Genomic DNA, 23,988 nt, shown 5'->3' on the forward strand with positions numbered 1-23,988 from the left:
AATCCCCCAGTATGATGCAAACAGTGCTGGGGGGCTCAGAGAGAAGGAATTCCCCCTCTTCCCAAATTAAATCCCATGAAGCTGTGTTAAAAAAAAAAAAAAAAAAAAGGGAAACCCCCCCCCCCACACCCCTCAGCAGCAGAACTTCCATAAAAACCCCAGAATGGGGAGATGGGCCATAAATCTGAGAGCAGCCATCTCCATCCCTGACAAAACCAACAGGTTTATGTATCAGCTTGCCTATTTCCCCTAAAATTTACAGCTGACAACGTGCCTGAACACAGCAGGGGTAATTTAAACCTGGCTCCAACCTGCCTGGCTCCCAGCAAAGGGAGAGGGGAATATGTTTGGTCCATTTTTTTACCCCTTAATTTTAAATTTCATTCCAACTCGGAATAAAGGCAGTGATTTATGGGAGAGGGAAAGCACAGCTTTATTTTAGGGCCGTGACAGCCAAGTGAAAAAGAGCTGTCATTAAGGATGGTAACACATTCCACAGGAGCAGGGTTCGTTTTATTCCAGGGTAATTTCTCCCAGAAAATGAGACCCAGCCTTGGGTTTGGGGTGGGAGGGGGGTAAATCCAGGGAAGCAGCAGAGGGAATAGGACAGGTTTGGGATGTGCTGGGTGAGGGGCACTCCCGCCACAGCTCCCATTGGGCTGCAACAACACCCCTGGGGTCTGGGGGTGCTGAACCCCACAGCACAGGGGGGACCCGGGGCAGGGAGAGGGGGGATGGCTGGGAACGGGAATTGGGAGGTGGGGACTGGGGGTCCCAAGGCTGTGGGCTGGGGGTGAGGATCACAGGGATGTGGGTGGGGGTCCTGGGCTGGAGGTTGGGGTCCCAGGGTTTGGGATAAAGGTCCTGGACAGGGGTTGGTGCTCCAAAGCTGGGGATGGGGGCTCTGGGATGGGGGATTTGTGCCCCATCTCCAAAACCTGCTGTTCTTCTTTACCACAAGCCTTGAACTGACCCTAAAATCCTAAAATCCCCACAACTGCCCTAATTCCAGATTTCATGGGATGGTGGTGGTGCTGAATCCAGCTACATCCCAATTTCACCGGTTTCTGCCCCAAAAGGTGCAGCAGATCCCGGCACCATCAGCTCTGGAGCTGCAGCTCCCCCCGCCCCAGCCCTTTCCCTGGATGCTAATTCCAGTTCGTGCACGTTCCCCTGGAGCTGCCCGTGGTCATTAACCTCCTGCTGCCGTTAATCAAGAGGACTTTGTTAATTAACAGCTAAGGATGTCTCCAGCTGAGCGGCGCAGGGGTGGGATTGGGGTCACCTGGATGCATCCAAGGATCCTTGATTTAATATATTGGAGCTTCCCAAAGCCCTGGGGGAGTGCAGCCCCCTCCCCTCCATGAACAAAATATCCAGCGCTGCAAAAAACCCGAGGAATGCTGACAGGATCCACCCTCAGCACCCTGGGAGATTCCAGAGCTGCAGCTCCTGCAGTATTTTGGGAATATCAGAGGAATTGGGGCAATACTGAGCTGCATTTCTCTGCCGCTCTGCCAAAATGGGAAAAAAAAAAAAAAAACCTGGCTGAGGAGGCTGAAGTTTTCTGAGGAATGTTATTTTTTTTCCCTGCTTCTATTTTATAGACATATAAAAATGTGGGTTTTTTAATGCTGCCTGGGTGAGCTGTTTGCTGCCTGTCTCAGTGGGTGACACAGGAACAGAAATCACTGATATTCCTTGGGAAGCTTAATTCAAAGCTAACAGGGTCCGGCAGGAAAAACTCAGTGGATTCTTCCCTTTTCTTCCCAGACCCTGTCAGGATGAGGAGAATCAGGACCAGGAGGGCACAGAGCAGCAGCACTGGTGTCTGGATGGATGTTGGGGTGGAGCACTCGGATCATGCATGGGGGATCTCCCAAAGCCCACCCAAGAGGCTCAGATCCCACCTCAGCCACCCAAGCCCCACCCCTCTTTCCACAATTCCAAATTGGACCCCAGGGCTCAGGAGTACACCCAGGGAAGTGACTGCTCAGTGAAAAACCCTGGGATCCTTCCCACTCCACGCATCGAGGTATTTGTCTGGAAAACAGAGGTTTTATTAAATAAGCAAACAGCTACAAAGATGCACCCAAATGTTTGGGATACTTGGGATTGCCAAGCTGCCATTACAGGGATGATTTAACCCCAGGGTAAGTACCAAGGCACTGCTTTTTTTTTTTTTTGTTTCTTTTTTTTGGAAAGCTGTTTGGAGCAATAACAGATGGGCTTGGAAAAAACAGACACCAGAATTAGTGAGGAGCATCCTGAATCCATTATGAACATCCCAGCACCAGCCTGAGGGGCTGTGGGATGGCATCCAGTCCTTGAGGCTTCATCCCACTGCTCCCACATCCAGGCCTCCTCCAAACCCTGAGCCCAAAAAGCTCCAGAGGCTGCTGGCTCTGGGTACATCCCATTCCCACTGCTCCCTAAACAGATCCTCTGCAAGTTCTGTGTGTCCCTGTGTGTCCATCTGTCCCATTCATCCCATCTGTCCTATCCCACTCCTAACAGGATCCTGGCAACCTTCCAGCAATATTAATTAAATACTGGGGAAAATGAGCAAGAGGAGCCTCCTCCCACCACCAGAGAGGCCCTGCTGCCTCCTCAGGCAATGCATCTTCCATGGGTATAGATCCAACATGGATTTTGGGGGAAAAATCTCTGTGGATTGGGGCTGGGAGTAGCCCTGGGCTTGGCAGTTCTCCCCAGGGAAGTGGGTGCATCCCAACCCCTGGAGACACAGGGTCAATCCAGGTGCTGAGTGTCCCATCACCCGGAGGAGGTGACGAGATCAAGGCGGAGCAGCGAGGAGTGCCAGGGCGGAGAGGATGCTGGATAATCCATCTGAAATCCTGATATCCTGAAATCCTGAAATCTGAAATCCTGGCATCCTGAAAACCTGAAATCCTGAAACCTGAAATCCTGAAATCCTGGCATCCTGAAATCCTAAAAACCTGAAATGCTGAAATCCTGAAATCCCTCTCCTGCCACAGGATTTCAGGATCTGCTGCCTGGAAATAGCTCCCTGCCTTTTCCTGGGGGATGTCTCTCCATTTTATTTTCCATTTTCTGATTTCCAAAGAAAGCTATAAATAAACATTTCGGCCTCTGTGGGCACCTGGGAGCAGATTCTCAACAGCCAAAACCTGCACAAAGCCCCCGAGGGGCCTCCTGAAATATCCCCAGGGCCACTGGGGGCTGCCTAATTCCAGCTCCAGAGATTCCTTGCTGTCCTGGGAGTGACACATAAATGAGGGTGACACCAGGGCTGTGCTGAAGGAGCTCTAATGGAGAAGGAGCTCCAAAATTAACTGGGTGTGAAACTGGATTGAGGTGGTGGCTCGGCCCATCCTTCGCTGCAGAGGTCGGTGTGTGGCAGCAGAGTCCCCCAGGAGATTCCCAGAGTGTCCCAAGATGTGCATGAGGGGACAGCAGGCCCTCCCCAGAAGCTCATTCCCAGCTCATGGGCCTGTTCCTGGTCCCAAACACCCATCTTTTCTGCAGGATGTACCGTCTGGGATGTGCCCTGCCAAAAGGAGGGTTAAAAACACGTTTCAAATTGACCTTTCCCTCTTTCTTCTCCCAGTTTTCCATGCTGGTGACCCTGTCGGTGAGCCCAGTCCCCACACTGGAAGGTGGCCCTGGGTCTGGATCACTTAGAAGGCATTTGAGACTTCCCAGTTCTTTGAGGTGGGATAATCCAACCCCTCCTAAGGACACTTCCCAAAAAAAGTCACAAACATCTTGTTCCGGTACCAAAATACCTCAGGAATTTACCATGAGGAGCCACACACAGACATGGGACAGAGTAGTGTCACCAGTTTGGCCATGGCACAGGAGATGCCTTCCTTATACCCTGCACCCCACCACGGTGCCTCTGGAAACACCAGGAAAGCCCTTCCCGGGTCAGACAATGCACAGTTTGGATGGGAATGCCCAAAAATATTTTCTTAGCTTGGCGCAAGGGTTTTTGCAATCCCACACAAGATCAAGGGTGGTTGTGTCTTCTCCATACTTTGGGGGTCTCCATCCCCTGCCAGCCCCCAGGCAGCAACACCAGTCAAAAATGGCTGTAGGACAGTGCTGGACAATGCTGGACCACACCAGGGCTGGTCACCATCACAGTGCCAGCACCAGGGGATTCTGTCCCTCCTGCAGGCTGAGCTTACACAACTGTTGTCTCTTTCTCAGTCATGGAGGAGACCTTGGAGAAGCTCCTGTGCACGATGCTGGAGTGTCCTGTCTCCTCGCTGAGGGCGTTCACCAGCCTGGAGAGGAGGGTCACCTTGAACTTCTTGAAGTCCTGGCCCATGAAGACGTAGAGGACGGGGTTCATGCAGCTGTTGGAGGCTGCCAGAGCCGTGGTGAGCGGGATGAAGATCTCAAACACAGACCAGGGCACCGCGTCGGGCACCGTCTCCAGCAGGTTCAGCAGGTGGTAGGGGCTCCAGCAGAGGAAGAAGGTGACAATGATGGTGACAATGATCTTGAAGGGCTTCTTGGACTTGGCCAGGCGGTTGCGGCGCAGGTTGAAGACGATGGCGATGTAGCAGAAGGTGATGATGGTGATGGGGAGGATGTAGCCGGCCAGGAACCTGGTGATGTTCACGGTGCGGTGCCTGGCCAGAGCCAGCCCTGCGTAGGATTTATTCCTGGAGAGGGAGAAGTTGCTGAAACAAATCACGGAGCTCCGGGTCTGCGCCGTGTCCCGGAAGACGAGCGAGGGGCAGCTCATGACGATGCCCAGGGTCCAGATGACCACACAAACCCCGTAGGCCAGGTTGGTGGAGCGGTGGTTCTGCGACCACACCGGGAACACCACGGACACGTAGCGGTCGAAGCTGATGGTGGTGAGCAGCAGGACACTGGTGTACATGTTGAGGATGAGGAGGAAGGAGTTGAGCTTGCACATGACCGTGCCGAAGATCCAGTGGTAGCTCATGGCCGTGTAGGCGATGTTGATGGGCAGGAAGATGTTGAAGAGGAAGTCGGCCACGGCCAGGTTGAGAAACCAGACGGCGTTCACCGACTTCTTCATCTTCAGGGTGATGATGGCGATAACGAGGCCGTTGCCCAGGATGCCCAGCACGCAGGACACGCTGTAGATGATGACGGACAGGATCCTGGTGATGTCCTTGGGGTCGTGGGCCGGGTCTGCCCACACGCTGCCCGTGTCCTCGTAGGTGTAGTCGGGGTAGTCGCTGTAGTTATTGTTGAGGCCGTCCAGGTAATCGGACAGGTTGGCCATTGTCCGTGGGAGCAGCAGCAGCTGGTCCGTGTGATCCTGGGGAGTTGGGATGCTGGGATCTGCAGCCAGGGATCTTCCCCTGCTGAGCAAACACTTGGTGAGTGAGGAGAGCGGGAGGGACAATGGCCCCCAACACGTGTGGGAACTGGGGACAGGGAGCAAAGGGACAAACACTGGAATGGGGGATCCCATGAGAACCCCGCTGGTCCCGAACAAGATGCTCCCACAGCTCCTCCCTGATTTCCACCCCCATCCGTGAGACATCAGGACGTGATTCAGTCCCTCAGCTCCACCAGGATGTGGCTGCAGCCTCATCCTGCAGAAAACGTTGATTGCCCGCCTACTTCCAGGGGGAAAACCGGGATAATGCTCATTAACAGCTCATCAACAGCTCTGACTTTCCAATCTGCAACATATTATGGCTCTTTTTTTTTTTTTTTTTTTTTTTTGTACTCAATCGGACTGAAAACCCAAAGGGAAGCACCCCACTGACACCAGGCCCCCTCTCACCTCTCTCCTCTCTGTCGGGATGGGGGACAGGTGGCACTTCAGTGTCCCAGGGCACAGCGGCAGCTCCCTCCACACCGGCCTAAGGCGTGAGCTGTAACATTAAAGCCAGGATCAAAGAAGGGCCACTCACCTCCGGATGTGGGGTTAAGGGAGGAAACCCAATCAGGGTGTGGCAACAATTAACCCTGTGCAGCCTCCCTCTGGGGACTGTGCCGGCCTGGGACCCTCCTCGCCTCCAGTCTGGGGAAGGTGGGGTCCTGCCATGACCCCAGCAGCTTTTGGGATAACCCAGGACAGAAATCCCATCCTGTCCTCTCTGTACAAGCACCCAACATGAGCAGCATGCTCAGGTGCACACAAAGAACCGAACAATCAACCACAGGTTACTCATAATTAAATAATAATTAATTCAAGGTATAAATAAGGTGCACATTGTCTGCACGATCTATTTTGTACCCTGCAATCCCACAGGGTTGTTTTCCCGATTCAGTTGATGCCCTGTATGTTTAAATATGTTAATTGTGGTAAACCAGCAGCATCACCTGCCAGTATCAGACTCCATGCTCCAGAGCCTGGATTGAGGGGGTTCAACCTCTCCCCTATGAGAATCCAGGATATAAGACCCCCTACCCGAGTCAGGGGGGTTAAAACCAAAATCCCCAAATGCTGACAAGAAGCACAGAGCATCCCACCAGGAAATGTCCTCACAGGAGGGACGTGGGGACGTCCAAGGACCCTCCCTGTTCCCGAGGAATTTCACCCCAAAGGTCCCTGAGCCTCACCCTCCCGCCAGCCTGGCTTTGAAATTCCCATGGTGTTTGTGCTGGGAGCTATTGTTTCTCCCTGGGCTTTTCCTGCTGTTCCTTCCTGCCATTGCTGCTGCAGAGTCCCCAGCCAGGGGTGAAATCCCACCCTGTCACCTCCCCCTGGCCGAGCTCCTGGGCACGATAAGCAGCCAGAACAAACGAGGGTCGAGTGCAAAGTTTGGGAATGAGCTGGAGCTGGGGAGAGGCCTCGTCCCAGGAAAAGCTCGATGGCCACAGAGATGAATTGAAGTCAATGATCCGGTGGAAGGAACAGAATCAGCAGAACTGACTCTCCCAGAGATGTTAATGGTGATTAACGAGGCATTGCTTTACGGAACAGGGGTTTCAGGTCATCCCCTTCCCAAAGGCAGAGCTCCAGAAAGGTGGGGGAGACCAGAACCCCATATCCATCCTACCCCACCCCATTGCCTCATATCCCATCCCACTTCACTGCCTCCCATTGCACCACACCCCATTGCATCATATCCCAATCCCATCCCCACCTCCCACCATCCAGAGAACCCCAAAGCTCCCTGGACTTGCTCCACAGCCACCTTTTCACCTTTTCCACTGTGGTGTCATCCACAGGGCAAGTGAGACACTCCCACCCCTCACTCTTACCCCACATTCAGCCCCTGCTCCAGAGGGACAGGAGAAATTCCCACTCCTCCTCCCACTGTGTCCACTTCCATGTTTTTAATGTAAAATCCTCCCTTTAGTATTATTTTTAACTGCTGGGCCTGATGACTTTCAGCTCATTCCAAAGCTCATTTTATTGGATTATTTATCTGAATTCTCTGTTAATTTTGCCCTGCCAGGTTGGGCAGGGATTGGTTTCTGTTCCCAGAGAGCTGGGGTGAGGATGGCAGAGAGCAATGGGAACACCAGGACTCTGCTTCCCTGTGGGATTTGGCAGAGGATGGGTTTGTTTCCAGGGGAGCAATCCCAAACTCCACAGAGCAGCAGGCCAATCCCATCATGAACATTCCAGATGGGCACCAGGAGCCCAGACCTGCGGGAAAATCACCCAGCAAACTCCCATCTGCCTCTCCAAAATTCTCCCAAAAATGGAGAATATCAGGGGCAGCTGCATGAAACCTCCTCATTTCTCACAGCAAAAAAAAAAAACAACTCCAAAGTCTGGGAGGAAAAACGAAAAAAAAAAAAAAAAAAAAGCCACATAATACTAAGAGTGTTTCATCGCTCCTCTCCGGGCTGCAAATTCCCTGCTCAAGCCAAAACCACTGTTCTCCCTTCAATCTATTAATCTTTGTCCTCCTACCTCAACAAAAAGGAGCAGAGGATTTACCCAAAATAGCCTTTTCTCCGTCATTCCCGCAGCTGTGTTTGTCTTGGTACCCAGGGAAGGCCGGGTGGGATTCCCGACGGGCGGCTCGAGCACCGGCAGCATCCCGGCACATACCGGGGGAGGATGAGGTCAGGGATGTTGTTCTTGGGAAGGCAACAGGAAACCGAGAGAACGGCAGAAAATGTTCAAATCCAGCTTTTCTGGGCGAAAAAACTCTGCCCTGGCCGAGGCAGACGGGCGGGGCACGGATGTGAGCGGGGAAAGGCGGCGGGATCGGACACGGGGAGGGCAGGGGATGCTCGGGCAGCGGATCCCAGCGCATCCCAGCGGGCAGGGCGGTGCCAGAGCCCCGCTCCAGGAATTCATAGGGATGGGCAGGCTGCCAGCACCGCCTCCTGCCCGCCGGGCCAGGCTTTTAGTGGGGCAGGTTGAGGAGAACTGATAGAACCTAATCAAATCAAATCAAATTAAATTAAATCAAACCAGCAGAGCAGCTTTGGAGTACATCAGATCCTGCCTGAGCTGTCAAAGTGCATCACGCTTTGATGTATATCATGAAATGAATCCGGGCTGGGACCTGCCAGGGCTGGCCCTGCAGCACTGGGGAAACTGGGGGAGCCCTCGGGTCGGCGTTTGTCCCCCCTAAAAAATTCTCGTCCCCATCACGGGACAACCAAATCCCCCGGGATCAGCCGGGTCCGTGCCCGCCCTGCTGCCGCCTCCTCCCCGGCAGCTGCTCTGCCTCTTCTTCCTTGGAGCACTTCCCTCTCCTCTTCCCACCGAGGTTTCCGAGGTCCCAGCGCACCCCAAACCCCAAACCCGCTTCCTCCGGGCGTGGGAGGCGCGGGCAGCTCCGGCACAGCCCCCGGGAGAGGGGAATTGCCGGCAGATGTTCGGAGCTCAGCTCTGGGAAGGGCTGGGGGTCAAATGGGACCTTCACGTCCCTCTGGAGCTGCTGGGGCCAGCCCCCGCCGAGCCCTGCCACAGTCCTGGATGTCCCTGGAGGGCAGGGATGTCCCTGGGGACATGTGGCAGGTGCTGGTCCCGGTTCCGTGGGATCAGCTCTGAGGGCTGGATCCCAGCATCCCTGAGAATTCCATGGCATCCCATGCCCCAGGGAAAGTGGATGGAAACCCCGTTCCAAGCTGGCACCTGAGGCCACCCCATCAATCCCCACGTACTTCCAGCCCGGGGTTACACAGGAGGGACATCCCCGCAGGGATCCAGCTCCCAGGAATCTCAGGGAGCAAGGCACCAAATGGCAAAGCAGCTCTGGGTACCCAGCTCCAATCCCCCTTTATTTTAGCAGGTGATTGCCATGGCAACAGATGCCACAGGGATGAGGCTGCCCAGCATCCCACTCCCCACTGGGACGCCCGGGATGAAGCCCCCATTCCTGGGTGTAAATCGACCACCACCCCATCAAAAGGGAGCTCAAACCTCCAAACCCTGAGCTCCAGCCTGCCCAAAAGCTGCTCCTGGCTGTGATTCCAGCCCTGCCACCACCCCTGACCCCTGTGTCCCACTCCAGCAGGCTGGGAAGGGCACAGGGACGTGGGGTGCCATGGGAGCAGCAGCAGCAGGCTGAGAATGAGCTCCTGACAGCGAGGATTCAGGCTGGAAATTCTCCCAAACCTCCCCCAACACCTGGAGACCCCCAGAGCAAAGGGAGGAAGCACAGTTAAGGGAGAAACTGAGGCACAGAGGGCAGTGGGAAGCTTAATCCCTACCTGCATCCACTCAGACACATCCCAGTTCTCCATCCTGGATCTGGGACCCCCCTATCCAGCAGCCTCGGGCATCCCCAGCCTGATCCTTCATCCCTGAGGCTGCACCACGCCTGTGTGAACGGCACAGGAAAAAGGGAATAGCTGGAAAAGGCAGCCTTAAAAAAGCTGCTGTGCCCAGGGTGGGACAGAAAAACATGAGTCAGTGTTTATCTGGGCACAGCCAGCCAGGCTGAGCAGGATAGGATGGGATGGATCCCACAGATCCTTCTGGCCACAGTGTGGGGTCACCCCCATGGGGAAAGCACCCCAATCCTGCCAGAAAAAGGGGTTTAACCTCAAAATTTGGGTCAGGGAAGGCCCCTCCCAGGGTGAAACTCTGGCAGAGGAACCCGGCCTTCTCTGGCACCAAGTGTTGAAAGAGCCACCCCGTTGGTAAAATCCCGGCCTTTTGCTCCATCCCTTCTGTTCTTGGGAAGGTTTGAGGATTAAAGGGGAAAATTTTGGGCGTTTGCACCTACACAGGCAAAGATTTCCTTGAAACAGGGCAGTTTGTACTTCTGAGCTGCCTAAAATGACTTGGCTTCAAAGATAATGAAAGTTCTTTCATCTCCTCTGCTCTCCTCTAATAATCCAAGGTTTTCTCCTGGCGCTTCTCAGGCAATAAAAAGACAATAAAACCTCCCTTTCTCAGAGCATCCTCCCTGCTACATCCCAGCAGAGCAGCGATGCTGTCCCTAACCATGGCTTGGGCCTTGTCAGGGGACAAAACCTTGGGGACATCGCTCTGGATTCGGGACATACAAAGGGAAAGAAACCCGAGAAAACAGAAATAGGGCTGCAGGAGGGACGTGACCCCTCAGGGGACGTGACATGGCTGGGGACAGCAGGCTTAGCCCCCCCTCGAGTGAGGAAGTCACCCTGGATCCATGGGAGCATCCTCCCAGCTGTGCTCTGTGTCCCCAGCTGAATGCTGATCAGCACAGCGAAGAAAAGCCACCCTGTTCTCCCTGTCCCCAGCCAGGGGACACTGCCACACTGTCAGGGCATCAACCCCCCCAAATGCACTGCCAGCTCCTCTCCCTTCTGTGCTTTTTCCCATCCTGCAGGCTGCAAAGCCCAGCTTCCAAAATAGGTTGGGATTTTAGGGAAAATTAGGGGGTTTGGGGTGAAGGACAGTGGGGATCCCAAACCCACTGTATAACAACAGGGCAGCAAAAAACCTCAACTGGTTGCAAATCTCCAGCAAACCCTTCCTCCCAAATCCCTATAAAAAATACAAATTAACAAATATATATAAACCCAGAGGTGTTTACCTGAGCTGGATAAATCCCCAAGGAATTTTCAGCATTTAGAGGTTGGATCAGACACCTCTGCTTCTCCTACGGCCCCGTTAGGGCTGGCATGGGAACCACCCTGGGCTCGTGGCTTTGGCATCCAGCTGGAGCTGACACGGATATTGCCGAGCCTTCTCATCCCGAGGAGAAGCACATGGGATGGGAGGATGAGGAAAATAAACCAGCTGCTGGCCTCAGCAGAGCTGCAGGGGGAAGGGGGAAGCTCTGGGGGAGGATGTTGGGCTTGCAGAGTTTGGCTGGACACAGAAGGGGATGTGGCAGCAGTGACACGTCCCGTCCACCACGGCTGCCCACAGTGGCTTGGGAATCTCCTGGGAGCCTTTGGGAAGGGTTTGGGTACCCTCAGAGGGTCCCCTCGGGCTCCTCCACCCTGGCTGCCCCTCATTCCTGCTCCCCAGGCACCCCAAATCCATGCCCTGCTCCTGGGAGGCTCCTGGCCTCACACACACAGGAGAGGGGGGACCCAAAGCCATTCCTGGGGTGCAGGGAAGAAGAGAAGCTGCTCATCAGGTCCTGCCCATCCCACGGTGCATTCCCGGTGAGGAAATCAGCCTGGAATGGTTTGTACCCCCAAAGAGAGGGCCACCAGCCAAGGGCTGTCCCCAACCATCCTGACCTCAACCCTGTGCCTGCCAGGAGCTGGAAATTGCCAGAGGCATCCACGGTGCAGCTCAGAACCAGCCGAGCCCTGGACACAAATCCCTGCTCTGAGCCGGGACAGCTCATCCAGAGTGAGATAAAAAACACCTGGAGCAAAAGCTGCACCGTGCTGGCTCTTCCAGCAGAGCCCCCACCTGCTCCGTGTCACCAAGATCCACCAGTTTTCCAGGGGACAAATCCCGGCTCCCTCAGAGCTGGGAAAGCAGCACCCACGTGTGAGCAGGGGACAGGAGGTGATGCCAGCAGGGAGTGGTGGCAGGTGGGAGGGAGCTCGAGGCCCCCAGGTCCCGTGGCGTGGGGACATTGACCCCGTCCCACGCGGAGCAGCTCCCGTGAGAGCCCAAAAAGAGGAATCGGAGGCACTGCCAGCTTTGCACAACTCTGTGTCGCAACATCCCCGAGCTGAATCAGGGCTGAAAAAATGCTGATGTGCCGGTTCGTGGGGCTGCTACGGGGAAAGGAGAAGCCCCAGAAGCGTGAACCGGGCAGGGTTCACTGTGCCAACCCCACTGTGGAACCAGGCTGGGGACTCGTCACCGGCTCCCCGGTGTCCCTTTAATCCCAGGACCCCCGGGATGGGGTGGCAGCTCCGGGATATTCCACACTTGAGGCACCTGCGGCGGGTCGCCAGGTGCAGAGGAGCTGCCTCAGGACAGTGGGAAATGCAGCCCAAAATTATAAAAACCATGAGAAACAGGGACCCGGCACAGGACGGATCTGCCCCATCGCTCTGCCACCACATCCCGTCCCTTCTGCGCCCCCGGTGTCCCCACCGAGTGACATTTCCCGATACCTCGTGCGGTGCCAACGCTGTCCCGCTGCTCCGCGCCGGGCAGAACGAGCTGGGGGCGCCCTGGGTGCCAGCGGGATCCCATTCCCAGGCGGATCCCGGCGTGCCGGGACAGACACAGGCACGGTGCCGCTCCCCGCCGGTTTTAAGGGAGAGGGGAGGGAGTTGCATCCATCACCAAAGGTTTTCTTGGCAGCGCCCGCGATGCTCGGCGAGGCAACAGCTGGGAGAGGGTGTGACGGCGGGAGCTGGGAACGCTGGCCTGGATCACAACCCAGCGTGAGGAAGCAACAAAGCTGCTTCCCGAGGGGCCTCCTTTCCTGTGCCGCCCCCCGGGCCGTCCACGGAGGGATAACGGAGCCCAGGGCGCCCCGCGGGGATGCTGCTCCAGCCGGGAGCACAACGGGAGGCAGGTGGCTGCCAGCCCCCCCCGGCTGTGCTGTCCCCACCCTGGGTCAGCCGCTGTCCTCTGCTCCCCCCACCGCCCCCAACTCCTTCCAAGACGTTGAGTCACTTCCCCTTCAGGCAAAATCTGGCTCCCAAACGCCGCTCCTGCTGCTCAGGGGCTGCTTTTCCCGATGGATTTCATTACCACCAGGATGCTGCAGCTGCCTCCAGGCAGCCCCCCCAGCCCGCTGAGGCTCTGTGGTGGCAGCTCTGTCACCCCCCAGCCCCTCTGACACCTGCAAGAAAAGTTCTTTGGGGGCCACAGAGGGGCTGGGAGAGGCTCCAGGGTCTCCTGGGTGGGAGGGATGGGAAAGGCCGGATGCAGGGATGGGGCTCAGGGGGATAAATAAGAGGTTTTTGGGGCAGACCCCCAGATTGGGAGCACTGAGCAGCACAGCCCCCACCCACACAGAGCAGGAGGTTTGGATAACCCCAGGCTTGATGTGGCACTGGGAAAATTCCTTCCCTCCCCACGCAGATCCCGCGCTCCCAAGCCTCAGGCATCCCAGTCCCAGCAGCCATCCCAGTCCCAGCAGCCATCCCAGTCCCAGAATCCATCCCAGTCCTAGCAGCCATCCCAGTCCCAGTCCCAGCATCCATCCCAGTCCCAGCATCCATCCCAGTCCCAGAATCCATCCCAGTCCCAATCCCAACATCCATCCCAGTCCCAGCATCCATCCCAGTGGGATAAGAGCCAGTGCAGGGGCTGGGAGCAAAGGCAGCACAAAGAAACACAACAAAATTTGGCAGGGATGCTCCCTCAGCCTCCTGCAACCTGGAAAAGGAGCAGGATTTGCCCCACTGGGACATCCCAGCACAAGCAACACTGCCCTGAGTTTGTCACCAGCCATTCCCCAGCAGAAGGGAGGTTTGTCTACCACAGGATACTAATTAAGGCTAATTAATTACCCCCAGCTGTAAAGACAGAGCAAAAAACATCCTGAATCCAGCCAGCAAGGGACAAAAACAACCACAAACTGATGGCATTTCCTCTTGTGTGCCTGGAGTCCAGCGGTGCCACCAAGAGATGCTCAGCCCAGGCAGCTCCTGGTGGCACCAGCTGGGACCTGGGGGGGATCTTTGGGCTTCCCAAAACCACCCCAGGGCCTGCTGGGGCTGGGAATGCTCGGCCATAGATGCTCCTGCACGTGGCCTTGCCAAGGGCTGAGCTCAGGACACCGAGCAATGACTGAAATCCTGGCAGACCCAAGGGGTCTGGAGCCAAGAGCACAATCCCAGTGTTCCCAGCAAGGCTGAGCTCTGCAGCCCCATGGAACCAACCCCCATCCCTTGGCACTGCCTCCTTTCCCAGGCACCTGCCACTTCCCCACATCCAGGCAGGATGCAGGATCCTGGTCTCATCCCTGTGTTTAGCAAGATGAAAGGAAAACACGCTGACTCGGGGTGTGATTTCCCATCCCGAGCCTTTGTGGGTTGGGGTTTCCCTGCGGGGCTCAGCAAAGCCCTGCCGGCAGCAGCGCCCGCGGAAGGACAAATCCCCGTTCCCAGGGCTGGGGATGGAGCAGGATCCGGGCAGGAGCAGCCGTCGGGAACGGCAATTCCAGGCGCAGCCTTTGGCAGTTGTCATGTCCTTGGCAAGCGCCGAGTGCCACCCACACCGAGCAAAGCAATTAAAGCTCTAAATTGATTTGGGCTCATTAAACGCCCTGGAGCAGCTCCCTGAAGAGCCAGGATGAGCGGATGGGGTCGGGATGTGCGGATCGAGCCGGGATGCGCGGATGGGATGCATGGGTGGGGCCGGGATGCGCGGATGGGATGCATGGGTGGGGCCGGGATGCGCGGATGGAACCGGGATGCGCGGATGGGAGGCATGGGTGGGGCCGGGATGAGCGGATGGGGCCGGGACGCGCGGCCGGAGCCCGGCAGGTCCGATCCGACCCCTCCGGTTCTCGCCCTTCTTCCCTCCCACATAGGCGCTGGGAACCCGCCTGACTCATCCCGAAACAGATGTGGCAGTCAATGGGGAAGAAATTGGAGGAAGTTTGGAAGTTTTCCCTCTCCGGGGGAGCTTTCTCAGGCATCCAGCAGCACTTTCCCTCGCCCCGGGCAGAGCCGTGGGGATAAATGGGAATGGCTGGAAAAGGAGCTGAGCTCAGCTACGAGGACGAGACAGGAGGCTCCCACTGCATATCCCAGCTCCAAACCCCGGGCTTTAGAGCTGGGTTTGTGCCCAGGGGTAACTGTGCCCTGCCTTTCCCCAGGGAGCTCATCCCTGTCTCCGCACCCGCTGCGGTCCCGAGCTCCGGATCCCGTCACCGCCTCCCGATCCGAGCACAAACTCCCTGCACAAATAAAGCAGCCACAGACAGGATGTTCAGGAGACGGCTCCCGTTCCCTTTTTTTCGCTGATTTGATACAACCACGGAAAAAAAAAAAAAACACCCAGTCCCAACCTTGTGCAACTCGAGTTTATAAATAGCCCCAGAAACACAGCGGGGCAGGGACAGGGTGGCCAAACCCCGCTGTGCTCCTAAGGCTGGCACCTTATCCTGCTGCATCCCACCCCTGGGATGGGCAGGGCAGGGATCTCCACCTGGCTCAGCCCCCACACACCCTCACAGAGCCTCTCTTTAACTCCAATCTTGCACAATTTCCCCCATTTTTCCACTTCCCTCAGAGCTGTGCCAGGAGCTGGATCTGTGCTCCTAAGGCTGGCTCCATATCCCCCTGCATCCCACCCCTGGGCTGGGCAGGTCAGGGATCTCCACCGAGTTCAGACCCCACACACCCTCACAGAGCCTCTCTTTACCTCCAGTCTTGCATCATTCCCATTTTTCCACTTCCCTGAGAGCTGTGCCAGGAGCTGGGGCTGAGTGATGCACACCCACGGGCCAGGGGAGAATTCCCAGCTCTCAGCTCCCAAACCCCACCCTTGGCAGAGGAGGATTGATGGGAACATTCCCAGGGCACAGCTGGGCCCTGTTCCATGGATTCCCCCATCTGTGGCATCACCCACCTGCTCCCATCCCCATCCTGCTCCCCAGGAGTGATGGAAGTGCCACATCAGGAGATTTGTCCATGATTTCCAATTCCTGCTGGAGCTGTCAGAGGCCGCTGACAGCTCCTGGAGCAGGGATGAGGAATTGCCAGGCATGGGCACTTCATTGTTGCCTTGGAGCCCCTCAGCAGGTGACAGACAGGATGTCACCTGCCCAGGGGTTTGTGAGCAGAGGTGGCATCAAATCCCAAAGTGGTTGGGTTTGGAAAAACCTTAAACCCATCCCATTCCATTACCTGCCATGGACAGGGACACCTTCCACAGACCAGGTTGCTCCAAGCTCCATCCAGCCTGGCCTTGGAATAAGAAATTCCATTTTAAAAAATCAATTAAAAATAAGAAATTCCATTAAAATGCCTACAGGGCTGCAGGTTTGGATGCTGTACATCCCACTGGAAAATGGGAGATGCTGACAGGTTTCAATTCCTTGTGCTGGGAACTGCTGGAGCTGAATTCAGGCTCATCTTTCACCCTGAACTCCTTCAGCATCATCCTAAAATCCTGTGGATGTGCTGTTCCTGCTGCTGGTGTGCTGAGTGAGGACACCAAACATGGATAGAGGGGAGTATTCCTGAAATCTCCCAGAAAAAACAAACAAACAAAAAAAAAAAAAACCAAACAAACAAAAAAAAAATCAGTAGGTTCTGCTTGATAAAACCCCTCAGGAAACTCCCAATCCTTTAAGGCACCGACTGGATTTGTCTAATCACAATGACTTAATAACAATAGATTCCTTCAAATTCTCAAACATCCATAAGGAAACCTGCTTTATTTATGATTTTTTTTTTTTTTTCATTCATAAACCCGGTTTTCCTTGCAATCAACATCTGGGAACTCACCATTCCATGGAGCAGAGCTTTGCAGGGACAGGTATTTCTGAAGTTGGCTTTGCCAATGGCCCCATCCTGCTCCCCATCACTGGGATGGGCACAGGGACAGCCCAGCTCTGGGCTGGGAAGCAGCTCCTTGTGGGAAGGTTCAGCATTCCTGCCAGCTCTGAGCAATCCATGCCTTTTTCGGGGTTTTTTTGGCTGGGGGTGGCCTTGGTGCAGGTTCCCTGGGCTCCATTTGCCCTGGAATTTGTTAAAATAACAGCAAAATATGTTTTATTCCTGAGCCTTTGCCAGGCTGGGATTATTTCTGAAATGAGGGAGCACTCAGCGGTGCCAGGGAGATGTGGGGGTACCTGTGCCCTCATTGGGGTTCCCCACAGCATCTCCCTCAGATGGATCTGGATCACTGATCCCAATATCCAGAGCTCAGCCCTGTGCTGGATACAACCCTTTCCCACACAGGAGCACAGTCCCAAACCCAGCTGTTACCTCAGAATTATTTAAATAGATCCAGAAATGTAGGGATCTACCCAGAGGGTGCTGCTGATGGAAGCCAGATCCACTAACTCCAATGAATTCCTGATTTTTATTCCCTAAACAGTGCAGAGGGAATCCCTGTTATCCATGGCCTGGAGTGGGTGCAGAAGGTCCCCAGCTCTGTCCCTGGCTGATGGAGAATGAAGCTCACATCCAGCTGCTCCCAGAAGGATTCACGCCTTGGGAATGCCTTACAAATCAACTGGGATAAATTGAAAATTCAGGCAGGACTTCACATAATTCACCCACTCTCCCTTTAAGAATTTTGGGGAAAAAAACAGGTTGGGAAAAGGGAATTTGGGATTCCCTGGCTGGATGTGGCTTCCCTGGTACACCTGGCTGGGGAGAGGATGTCCAAGGAATTGATTCAGTGTGGAGATCATTGGAATGTCAGGGGACCCCTGATTCATCCCTGGCCTTCAAATGCAGGAATTAATTCTGGCCATGGAATTCTGGTCACTTCCAAGACCAGCAGAAGGTGCCTTCAAGGAGCCATAATCCCCAAAAAGGAATTAAAACTAAAAACTAATTAAAACTAAAGCATTTCCCTGGATATCCCACCTGGAATGTGGGGTATCCCTCACCCTCACCCTGGCATCTTCCCAACCCAGCAAATCCCCAACACCTGCAAAACAATTCCCCTGTGGAAAACAGGGAGCTAATGGGATTTAGGGGAAGAGGAATGAGAGGTTGGATGTAAGCAGAGCCAATTAGTGGATGGGCCAATTAAGAGAGAGGTGATGGGATACTGGAGATCCCAAATCCCTCCTTGCTCTGAGGACCCCACCTGCTCGTCTCCCATCGTTGCTCCTGGAAAATTCCACCATGAAGGATTTAAACGAGTCATTTATCAATTAAATGTGTGCTCTGGCAAATTAAAATCTGTCCTCTTGTTTAATTAATAGGGCAGCCTTATATTCGACAAATTAGGGAGCCTCTTGATGAGCTAATTTGTTAATTAATGGAAGCCTGGAGGCTCTTCCTTCATTAGACGTTGGCACATCCAAAGTGCAGCTCCTCCTTCAGGAGCCCTGGGCTCAGACTGGGAACAGCCCTGGCAGTGGATTGGCCATGGGAGAGCTCCTGGCATGGCTCCTGGCATTCCTGGGATTTATGGCAGCACTGCATTCCCCTTCCCTTCCCCTTCCTTTGGGAAAATTTCCATCCCTTGCCAAGGAAAAGTGCAGGATCCTGCGGCCAAACGGAGCCCAGAGCTGCTCCAGGATGGAAAGAAATTGATAAAAAAATGGGAAAAAAGCTTCTGGCCCCATCCAGGGATCTGTGTTGGGAGGGAATAAGTGCTGTGGGTGGAGGATCCAGAGCTCATCCTGGCAGATCCAAGGATTCCTGGGTGTCCCCAACACCCAGATCACTCCCACAGGGAAAATGAATCCCCCAGGTACATCCAGGCTCAGGGATCAGCCCTTTCCCCATCCCAGGTGGCCACAGCCACCCCCTCTCAGTGCTTCCAGTACAAACCAGTGCCAGGATGGTGCTGAGGCTGGGCGGGCTCCATGAGCTGCTCCAGAGGATGCCAGGGAAAGAGGGAACACAGCAGCAATCCCAGGACAGGGATTCCAAAAGGAGTGTTGGACCAGTAACACCAGTAAGAGCAGCATGGTGGGGCACACCCACACTGACCTGGGATAAGATCCTGCTGCAAATCCACACTAAGAACCAGGAATGTGGATTCCTGAGCTGGCACCAAGGAGCATTCCCAATCCAGCCTGTCCCAGATGCCATGGAGCAGCTCCCTCATTTATTTTTATCCACCCGTGCCTGCTGCATTCACCAGTTATCAAATAAATATGGGAAACCAGGAGAGGCACCCAGAGACTCCCTTATCTCAGTTTTCCATGGACTGGCAGTTCCTGGGATGTGTTTACTCTCAGCCTTTAAAAAGCAACACCAGGTTCACTTTCTGCCGCTGGAGTTTGCCAAGTTTCCAGCTTTCCCTGGATCTTATCCCACCCAGGCAGGTCCTGGAGAGAGGGCACAGCTCACTCAGACCCCAAAGGTGCAATAAAAAAATCACAGTGAAAGGCAAATTCCTGATGGATTTTCCACAAACACTTGGCCAAAAAAAATAATGTTGCTGTCAAAGCTGCCCTTATTTGGGTGCCTTTTCCAGAAAAGTTGTGCTCTGGCTCTGGGTCCGGATCCATTCTCCAGGAATGCCAGGCACAGGGAACTCAGCTGATGCTGGGACACTTCCCTGATTCCTGCTGGAATGAGACCCTCAGACACTTTTCCCAAGGCTGACGCATCTCCCACTCCTGCCCTGAGCATCCACAGCCTCCCTGCTGCCACAAGGGATCCATTCCCACTCTCTGCCTCTGATTCCCAACATTTTTGGTGTTGGGAACTCCAATCCTTCAGAAAAATCTCAATTTCAACACCCCCAAGAGTCTCTCTGCCCTCCCCAAAGGAAAGGCAATTCCAGAGCTGTGTCTTTATCCCATTTCAGCAGCAGGTTGTGCTGGAAATGCAAGAGGGAGATGCAGACACTTTTCCCTTCTGCTTTTCCCAATGCATTTCTCCTTCCACAGCCCAACACAACAAAAAAGAAGGGAAAAAAACCCCTTGGAATAATATTTACCAGCTAATTAGGCAGAGAATTGATTTGAACATCACTGGGATACCAGAAAAAATGTCAGCTGAGCTGGGAAGGCTTGGGCTGGTTTTCCATGGGAATTGAAATTGCCACAGGCTGCTGGAGGCAGGAACTGGAGCCATTCCCTGGGAGGTCTGAGCCCCTTCCCACCCCCAGCAGCCTCCTGGAATCACTTGGTTTATCTCCAATTTGTGAAATGACTGCGAGAGGTGAAGGAGAGGGAATTTTCCTTCCCAACAGGAGAACATTTGAATTCCTGTGTGCCATGGGAATAGGGAGAAATCCAAGATGTGCTGGAAAGAAACAGCGATTCCTTTTGATTCCTCTTCAGCAGCACTGCCCTGCCCAAATACCAGCCAAAATTCCAGTTTCTGTACCCCAACATACCATATTACACATCAAGGGAGCACAACGTGGAATTTCTTCTCCTTCCCTTCCCAGCTTTGCTCCCTCCTGCCTTGCCAGACCTCAGCCCAGCTCTCCCAAGGCTCCCAGAGCAGGGCTGGAGGCACCTCTGGAGGCCCTGCAGGCCTCTCCTGATTTATCTGGGCCATTATCCCAATTTATCTGGGCCATTATCCCAGTTTTCCACCAGCCAGCAGCTCATGTTTGGAGCACTGCTCTCCTGTCTCAGGAATTATGGACCTACCCAGCAAAGGCACAGGGAAATCACTGTTTGTTTGCTGCTCAGACCCCTGAAATTCCAGGAGAAAATGAGATTTCTCCTGCTTGCTTCAGATCCTGGGGTTTCTCCCCAGATCTGCTGGGTTTATTTCCAAATTCGGGTGCCAAACAGCACCAGTGGCATTCCTTTTGGGAAGGCACAGGGAGCCTGGCACTGCCCCCTCCCAGTGCTCAGGGAGGATCACACCCAGCCCCTGCTCCAGCTCAGCCTCTTCCTGTGGGAAGCAAAGCCCAGCTGGGGGAATTTAACATTCCAGCTCTGGAGGAATCAAAACCCAGCCTTAAAAAGGGAAATATTTCCCAGCTCTGAGTTTTTGCAGAGTGCTGGAGGCACCTGATAACAGCCGAGTTCCACAAGCAGGGGCTGCTCCCTGCTGACAGGGGGAGAAGGGAGATTTCAATTTAGAGGAATTTCAGAGGATCCATTTTATCCAGCAGGAAAATGAACACAGCACCCTGGAAAGCTGGGAATGACACAGGTTCTGTCTCCTTGTTTCCAAAGGGGCTCTCTGAGCTCTGCTGGACAGCACAGCTTTGCAAATCCATTTCTTCCATTTGCAAATCCATTTCTTCCATTTGCAAATCCATTTCTTCCACTTGCAAACCCATTTTTTCCCAATTCCTGCCCTGTTCCTGAGTGAATGTGCTGAGGAAAGAGTGGTGCAGAATTCCAAGGCCAATGGCACCAACCACAGAGGGGATTTATGATTCCTAAAGGATCACCCACCTGCTTTGGTTCCCATTTATCACAATCAGCACATATCAAGAGTCATTTGCAAATCCCAGGCTCTGGGAGCCTTTGGAAACTTGTGTCCATGGAGAAGAAAAAATGTGAGTGGCAGGTGGCTCCTGAGGCCTCCTCTGCTCCAGTGCTGCTGTTTCTCTTTCTTTATTTAAAAATTTAAATAGCTCTTGAATCTCAGGATTTTTATTATTATACTACTATATATATATAAAATATATATACGAGTATATATAAATATAGTATATATATACTATATATACTATATAAATATTATAAATATTATATATATTGATATATATATATATGTATAAAAATATTATTCCTGTTTGCAACTCCTGCCCAGGGCATCCTGGCTGAGCACAGCCCCTCCCAGGTAGCTCACACCCCCTGAAATGTTGGAATTCAGCCCAGGATCAGGACAGGAGAGCTCCAGCAGCTCCCCACACCTCTGCCAGGACTCAGCTGTGTCCCCAGCATCCCTGCACTGCTGTTGCCATGGTGACCAAGCATTGTCCCCTCTCCTGCCACCTTTAAGGAAAAAATGTCCCTCTACAGCACAGGGCTGTCCCCAGAGCACTCCCAGGTGGCCTCAGCCCCTTCCTGCACCCAGGACATCCCCCAAGACATCCCCCAGGACAAGGACTGCAGCCCATGAGGAATTCCCTGCTGGCTCCAGCCTGGAGCTGACCATCCCCAAGGAAAAAAAAAAAAAAAATCCAGGATAATCCACACCTAAACCGGGGGAGTTTGAAATGAAATCCAAGCAGGGAAGAGCTTGAGGCCATCCAAGACCAGCAGAGAAAATCTTGGGGCCAGCAGTGCCCTCATGGCTGGTGGCACTGGCAGCACCAGGGAAGCCACCAGCACTGCCACCCCCGAGTGTGCCAAGCTGCTTCTGTGCCACCCCCCAAATCTCCCCTGGCACCTGCTGAGCTCTGACAGCTGCCAGGACCTAAGCAGGGGGCGAGCTGAGAAGCTGAAAGGAAAAATAGCTCCTTTTGTAACCTGCTGCCGCAGCACTCCCACCCCCCTGCCCGTTTTAGCCCTCCCTGTCCCACATTGGAGCCCTGGGGGCGGGAGATGGGAGGAATTGTGGCTGTTCAAGGATGCAGCACTCGGGGTGATGTCCCCTCTGCGTGTGGCTGTGGCAGGAGAGGCGCCCACCCTGCTCCCACTGCTCCTCTGGTGTGGGAACCCAGGAAATCCCTCTGGCTGCCCTGGAGGGCTCAAGCCCCTGCCCAGGGGGCTCAGAGACCTTGGCACAGAGCCCAAGCCCCCTGTGCCTTTGATTTAGCCCTTGGAAAAAAAGCAATTACCAACCTTTACATGAAGGATTACAAGCCATGACAGTTTTAGTAGAATGATAGTGAATTTATCACAGGGTGAAAAAGTAGATTTTGGGGGTTTTTGAATAGGGGTTCAGGGGGCAAGATGAAGGGATCTGGGCGTGCCCAGCCTTTCTCCTTCTTCTTGGCCTCCATCTTCTGCTGTGATGGTGGCACTTTTAGATTGGTTTAGAGTAGAAGCTCACTGTCTAACGTAGGTGATAGGTATTGGGAAGTTAATGTAAATAATGTCGTTTTTAGTATAAAAAGATAACACCGCCCCAGGGGCAGGCAGAGTGCCTCTGACTGTTGTGCTGAGCGGACCTCGGCTGGACAGGAGAAAAAATTTTATAGATAAGATAGAAGAAACAACCTTGAGACCGAGAAATTAAGAGCCCTGACTCCCTCTTCAACCGCCGGGCTGGGAAAAGAGACTTTCCAACATATCTCAGGGTCACTCTGAGCAGCTAAAGATCCCAGGACCAGATCATCCCAGGGCACCTTCCCTACCCCAGGATGCTCCAGCACACCCTGAAATCAACAGCACTGATGTATCTGCCCGATCACATCCTCCACATGGAGGCCAGGGAAGATCATCCCAAGGATCAGCCTCCCAAGGATGGGCAAGCTTTGGGAAGCTCCAAGCTGCTGGTACACCCAGGAATCTCTGAGCGTACATACAAGGGAATTTTACCCCAGCACAAACAGTTCCAGAAGGCAGCCAGGGCCTTACTCAAGCTCCAAATATGTTTTTCCAGGATCGGTGCTGGGCAGGTCCTGGCGGGGGAATGCAGCAGGCTGGGATGTTCCCGTGGACCAGCGAGAGGAGTCAGTGCCATCTGCCGGCTGCAGCCACCCCGCCGCTCCCAAACCCACCGGGTGCACAGGAATAGTGGGCTCCTGGTCATTACATAGGTTAGTAATGACACAGCTTGATGATTCGGATTAATTTTCAAATATCCCTTTTGTAAATCAAGAAATAATTGATTTATAAATTAATATATAATAATATATATAATATTATTATACATTATATAAATTATATATAATTTTATGCAATAAATATAATAGAATAGAATAGAATTATATAATATTAGATTCATTGTAATATATAATATAAAATAATATCATATATACAATATATTATAATTTATATATTTTTATATAATTAACATTATATTATATGTATTCTAATAGTTAATATAATATTATATGTATTCTAATATTTAATATAATAATATATAATATATAATGATATGTAATAATGTATATTAATATATAATATAATAATATATAAATTAATAAATAATGATTGTTGTTATTACAGAGCTGCTGAACCACTATTTTTTGGCTGATTATTTTAAGTATCA

General features: G+C 53.4%; 1 protein-coding gene across 4 annotated transcripts; it reads right to left on the bottom strand.

The window, feature by feature from the left end:
* Positions 1–2,038: 2,038 nt before the first annotated feature.
* CMKLR1 (chemerin chemokine-like receptor 1) lies at positions 2,039–12,562 on the bottom strand. Of its 4 annotated transcripts, XM_036393557.1 has the most exons (4): positions 12,418–12,562; positions 9,610–9,719; positions 5,765–5,855; positions 2,039–5,333 (listed from the first exon to the last, which is right to left on the bottom strand). In XM_036393557.1, the coding sequence occupies exon 4, from the start codon at positions 5,252–5,254 to the stop codon at positions 4,172–4,174; it is 1,083 nt and encodes a 360-aa protein (XP_036249450.1). In that variant the 5' UTR covers positions 5,255–5,333; positions 5,765–5,855; positions 9,610–9,719; positions 12,418–12,562; the 3' UTR covers positions 2,039–4,171. The 4 variants fall into 4 exon arrangements, with proteins under 4 accessions (XP_036249450.1, XP_036249449.1, XP_036249453.1 ...); XM_036393556.1 differs by lacking the exon at positions 9,610–9,719; XM_036393560.1 differs by lacking the exon at positions 9,610–9,719 and having other exon boundaries at positions 2,039–5,336.
* Between the last annotated feature and the right edge of the window lie 11,426 nt (positions 12,563–23,988).

The sequence above is a fragment of the Molothrus ater genome, chromosome 18, assembly GCF_012460135.2.
Source record: "Molothrus ater isolate BHLD 08-10-18 breed brown headed cowbird chromosome 18, BPBGC_Mater_1.1, whole genome shotgun sequence".
NCBI classification, from domain to species: domain Eukaryota; kingdom Metazoa; phylum Chordata; class Aves; order Passeriformes; family Icteridae; genus Molothrus; species Molothrus ater.

Bases quoted from the DNA above. Each gene is read 5' to 3' on its own strand.
- CMKLR1 (XM_036393556.1), bottom strand. From the start codon at position 5,254: ATGGCCAACCTGTCCGATTACCTGGACGGCCTCAACAATAACTACAGC.